Source organism: Dreissena polymorpha, chromosome 1 (assembly GCF_020536995.1).
Source record: "Dreissena polymorpha isolate Duluth1 chromosome 1, UMN_Dpol_1.0, whole genome shotgun sequence".
NCBI lineage: Eukaryota > Metazoa > Mollusca > Bivalvia > Myida > Dreissenidae > Dreissena > Dreissena polymorpha.
Window position 1 is genome coordinate 54,445,800 of NC_068355.1, and position 6,000 is coordinate 54,451,799.

Consider the following 6,000-nt stretch of genomic DNA (forward strand, 5'->3'; position numbering starts at 1 on the left):
ATATCCGATTTGTTGTAGTACATTAGTATTTGCTCTTAAACAATTTGACAATTTAGTGTGTGATTGATTAATCATGTTTGTGACAAATTTGAAAGTGATGTGGAGTTATAAATCACTTTAATTTGTGACAAACTTTAAAGTGGTGTGGAGTGATTAATCATGTTTGTGACAAAGACAAACAGGTGTGTGGATTGATTAATCTTTTTTTTTTCCAAGCTGAATATAGTGTGGCTCAATTATGTTTGTGTCAAAGAAAAAAGTGGTTTGGGATGATTAATTATGATTAATCATGTTTGTAACGAAGCTGAAAATGGTGTGTAGTGTTTAATCATGTTTTTTTAGCTCACCTGATTGCTCAGGTGAGCTTTTGTGACCGGTCTTTGTCCGTCGTCCGTCCGTCCGTCCGTTAACATTTGTTCGTAAACACTCTTGAAGCCACATTTATTCTCCGATCTTCATGAAAGTTGGTCAGAAGTTTCGTCCCAATAAAATCTCGGTCGAGTTTGAAACTGGGTCATGCCGGGTCAAAAACTAGGTAAAAAAAAAGAAAAAACTTGTAAACACTGTTGAAGTCACATTTCATGCCCAATCTTCATGTAACTTTGTCAAAATGTTTGTCTTAATGATATGTTGGTTGAGTTCAAAAGTGGTTCCGGTCACAATTTTTTTTACCCCTGTGACCTTGACCTTGAACTTAGGGTCCGCGTTTTGGTTTCAAAATCTGCGTTTAGGTTTCGAAAAATGCTCATTACTTCTATATCCCTTGAGATATAACCTTCATATTTGATATGCATGTGTATATGGACAAGGCCTTTCCATACGCACACAATTGTTAACCCCTGTGACCTTGACCTTGAACTTAGGGTCCGCGTTTAGGTTTCAAAATCTGTGTTTAGGTTTCGAAAAATGCTCGTAACTTCTATGTCCCTTGAGATATAACCTTCATATTTGGTATGCATGTGTATATGGACAAGGTATTTCCATACGCACACAAATTTTTACCCCTGTGACTTTGACCTTGAAATAGGGTCCGCGTTTAGGTTTCAAAATCTGCGTTTAGGTTTCGAAAAATGCTCATAACTTCTATGTCCCTTGAGATATAACCTTCATATTTGGTATGCATGTGTATATGGACAAGGCCTTTCCATACGCACACATTTTTCCCCCTGTAACCTTGACCTTGAAGTTAGGGTCCGCGTTTAGGTTTCGAAATCTGCGTTTAGGTTTCTAAAAATGCTCATAACTTCTATGTCCCTTGAGATATAACCTTCATATTTGGTATGCTTGTGTATATGGACAAGGCCTTTCCATACGCACACAATTTGTTACCCCTGTGACCTTGACCTTGAACTTAGGGTCCGCGTTTAGGTTTCGAAATCTGCGTTTAGGTTTCGAAAAATGCTCATAACTTCTATGTCTCTTGAGATATAACCTTCATATTTGGTATGCATGTGTATATGGACAAGGCCTTTCCATACGCACACAAATTTTTACCCCTGTGACCTTGACCTTGAAGTTAGGGTCCGCGTTGAGGTTTCAAATTCTGCGTTTAGGTTTTGAAAAATGGTCATGACTTCTATGTCCCTTGAGATATAACCTTCATATTTGGTATACATGTTTATTTGGACAAGGCCTTTCCATACGCACACAAATTTTGACCCCTGTGACCTTGAACTTATGGTCCGCGTTTAGGTTTCGAAATCTGTGTTTAGGTTTCGAAAATTGCTAAAACTTCTATCAAAGCGTTTAAAGGGGGCATATGTCATCCTATGGTGACAGCTCTTGTTTTTAGCTCACCTGATTGCTCAGGTGAGCTTTTGTGACTGGTCTTTGTCCGTCGTCCGTCCACATTTGTTCGTAAATACTCTAGAGGCCACATGTATTGTCCGATCTTAATGAAACTTGGTCAGAAGATTTGTCCCAATGATATCTCGATCGAGTTTGAAACTGGGTCATGCTGGGTCAAAAACTAGGTCACTAGGTCATAAAAAGAAAAAGCTTGTAAACACTGTACAGGTCACATTTAATGCCCAATCTTCATGTAACTTTGTCTATATGTCTGTCTTAATAATATGTTGGTTGAGTTCAAAAGTGGTTCCGGTCCATTGAAAAACATGGTTACCAGTGGGCGGGGCAGTTTTCCTTATATGGCTATAGAGAAACCTTGTAAACACTTTAGAAGTCACAATTTTTGTCCAATCATCATGAAATTTGATCAAAACATTGGTTGCATTGATATGTCGGACGGGTTTGAAAATGGTCCAGATCGGTGAAAAAACATGGCCGCCAGTGGGCGGGGCATTTTTGTCTATATGTATAAAGTTAAAACATGTCAACACTCTAGAAGTCACATTTTTTGCCCAATGTTCATGAAATTTGGTCAGAACATTTGTTTCCTTGATACGAGAATTGAGAAATGGTTCCGGTCAGTTGAATAACATGGCAGCCGGGAGGGGCAGTTTTCTTATATTTATATAGTAAAAAAAAGCTTGTGAACACTAGAAGTCGCATTTTTTTGCCCAATCATCATGAAACTTGGTGAATAGATTTGTTTATATATATCTCAGATGAGTTTGCAAATGGTCCCGATGGGTCAATAAACATGGCTGCCAGGAGGGTTTGGGCAGTTTTACTTATGTGACTATATAGAGAGAAACCTTGTGATAGAACACTATAGAAGTCACATTTTTTGCCTAATCATCGTGAAACTTAGTCAATACATTGGTGTTATTGATTTCTTGGACAAGTTGGAAAATGGCTCAGATCGGTGGAACACACTTTTTAGCTCACCTGATTGCTCAGGTGAGGTTTTAGGATTGGTCTTTGTTCGCTGTCCGTCCGTCCACATTTGGTTTGTAAACACTCTAGCATTCACATTTCTCAAGCATTCTTTATCAAAGTTGCTGAAAGATCTCAGTCAAGTTTGATGATGAGCAAAATCACATAATTAATGCCATAATTATTGCCCTTAGATTGTCCAAATTTTTATTACATTATACAAAATCCTCGTAAGCAAAGATTGATGTTTGGTAAGGGGGGTCAACTCAAAATATAGGTCACCATTTCAAATCTTACAAAAACAAAAACACTCCTTACGCCAGAGTTTTGGTTCAATAATGATGAAACTTGACCAGGATGTTTGTCTGGTCAATATCTAGGTAAAGTTTGATATTAGGTAAAGATTGAATGAACCAACTCCTCTCCGGTTAGCAAACTAGGGCCATCTTGGCCCTTCTTGTTTATACAAAGTTTGTAGTGATAATAACACTTTTGACAATGCTGAAAGTGGTTCGTCTGGTTATTGATCACTTTTATGACAGGCTTCAGTTTACGGCTTTGTTCTAGGTGCCTTGTCTAGGACCACTGATATGGGTGATTCTACCTCTGTTCATACGCGGTTTCCTTGGCATGTCAATAGGTAGGTAACAATGTGTAACCTCACATAAACTACAATGTGTAACCTCACATAAAATACAATGTGTAACCACACATTAAATGCAATGTGTAACCTCACTAAAAATACAATGTGTAACCACACATAAAATGCAATGTGTAACATCACTAAAATACAATGGGTAATTTTACATAAAATACAATGTGTTTCCTCTCTTAAAATCTTTAGTTTTTCCAAATCTTGGAAAACTTGGCTTAATGCATATGTGTAAGTCTGCACAGGCTAATCAGGGGCAACACTTTCAGTTTTTTGTTTAAAGGAAGTCTCAAACGAAAATCCAGTTTAGGTGGAGAGTGTCGTTCCTGATAAGCCTGTGTGGACTGCACAGGCTAGTCTTGGATGACACTTTAAGCACATGCATTAAGAGCCGTTAACCAAGAGGGCGGATAAATTGTTAAATAATACGTGTTAACTTGAGCATAACTGCGTTGATATGTTAATACTTCAGGTGTTCTCTTCTCGGCCGTTTGCTGTGATGAAAACTCTGCCATACAGTTGGCACTCGGATCGTATTTCCCTCTTATGCTAATAAGTGGTAAGTGACAGTATTTTCCCTGACTGTTTATAAGTGGTATGTAAAATTTCTCATTAAGTGGTTATTGACCGGTATTCGGCCTCATTCCCAATGGAAAAAAGTATATATTTTTCTCAAATGGGAGCTAAAAATTCCCAATTGAAGTTTTCGAAAAAAAAATATTTGTTTTTAGATCAAAATTTAGTTAATCTCCCATCCAGCTCTTTGAGTTACACTTTATTAAATTTTATATTTAAAACACTTTAATTCTCTTTTTTGAAGCATTTGTTTGCAAAACAACAACAACACTTATTTACCAAAACGCAAACGTTTTATCCATTCAGGCCTAATGATTCTAGTATTTATTCAGTCGCATGGCGTCTGACTAGGCGCATCTGTAGTCCCTTAGAAAGTTACATTTAATTTAACACCTTTCTTCCTGGAGTCAAGTTTTGAAGGCTATTTTTCCAACCCTTAGATACTGGTGGGCAGCAAACAGAATAAAATCTGAACAGACTGTGAATTACTCGAGTAACTCACAGTCTGTTCGGGTTTAATGTTGTTTGCTCATAGCCATTTTCACTTTGCACCTGAGTTGGAAAGGGTTATGTATTCCTTGACGGAAACAAATATTTTGGGATGAAGAAGTAGTATTTATCTATATTATCGAAACTCATACTCACAAAGCATGTTGACGCAGTTTTTTTAAAAAGAGAAGTTTGTTTAAGATAATCGGTAGCGCGTTTTAGGACATAGGATGTTAGGCGGGAATACAACTCGGGTACAGTCTAATATCGACCGGGTACGATTAAGTCTATTTACCGTACCCGGGGTACACGTAAGTAGTACCCGAGCCGACAATGACCAATGGAGCGCCACTGACAGAAAGAAAAGGAGTAACACTGAAAATAAATAAGTACCTACTACCTGTACTACCATATCCAAAAATACAGGTAGTACTGTACTACCAGTATTCTTGGATATTGATGGATGTATAACTGAATTTACAGAAACATTTGCAGCAATAAATATATTAAGCTTTTAAACAGTTACTTAAGTAGGTTTTTCCATTCTGAATTACAATGCAAATACAACTACACATTAAAACTCATGACTATATACTACTTCTTCATTTTTCTTGACAAGAAACCACAAGCCAACTTGGCAACTAGTAAGCTAGGTAAATAAACACTAATTTCACTGTCTCATCTAAAAAAATCATTGCTTTAGCAGTTAACTGTCAAAGTTGGCATAGCAAATTTCCAATGTAACCGTAAAGCGTCTTCTATTTTCGCGGTGACAAGCCAATCATATTTGGTGTTCCAATCTTCCACAGTTTTTGTTTGGATCCGTTTCCCATTGTGTTTTCTAACGTTTTTAGCCACCGATGCAATCAAATCGTTTAATATCGGGGCGACAATGTCTTTTTCTGAATGTCAGGATGGTTAGACGACCGTATGCAGCCATTTATGATTATATGACAACAAAGTGTTTTTTTGAACCGCTTTCGGTTTAGCCGGCCTTCCCTTGCGCGCAGACATATTGTTTTTGGCGGGTTAACGAGTTACCTGAAATCACGCGACATAATAGACAATAATACCGGAACCCAGTCTACAACTTTTCGGTAATTTAAATTAACGAAAAGCGCCGTTAGGTTAGAGACCAACAAATCACGCCGCGCTGACGCGGACGTATCGGTACGGCCAGATTTTTTTCGTAAATGCGTAAAGGGATATTAAAGTCGTAATTGTACGTCAAGATTTTAAAAATGAATCCGTAAACCTTCATGAAAAAGCCGTATTTACCGCTGTACGGCCCTTATCTGGAGCTCTGTATATAGTCAGGGACCTATACAAACAAAGGGATTCGCTACTCAATGAACCGAAGAACAAGCTAACGCGTTGTTACGCAAAACGGAAACCAGACTTGCGACCCAACGGGACTTTGCGCGACGATGCAAATTTTTACAGCCGCCATTTTGACAGAGAGACCGTGACAAAGCGATCTAGTCATATTAAGATTACAAATTAAC

General features: G+C 37.9%; 1 protein-coding gene across 1 annotated transcript in view; it reads left to right on the top strand.

Annotated features, from left to right (window-relative positions):
• Window positions 1–3,997, top strand: part of LOC127874722 (ABC transporter G family member 20-like) — a 41,430-nt gene extending 37,433 nt beyond the window's left edge. The window contains exons 13-14 of the mRNA XM_052419295.1: window positions 3,346–3,418; window positions 3,903–3,997. Of these exons, the coding sequence (XP_052275255.1) occupies window positions 3,346–3,418; window positions 3,903–3,997 (168 nt within the window). The remainder of the gene's footprint in view (window positions 1–3,345; window positions 3,419–3,902) is intronic.
• The last annotated feature ends 2,003 nt before the right edge of the window (window positions 3,998–6,000 follow it).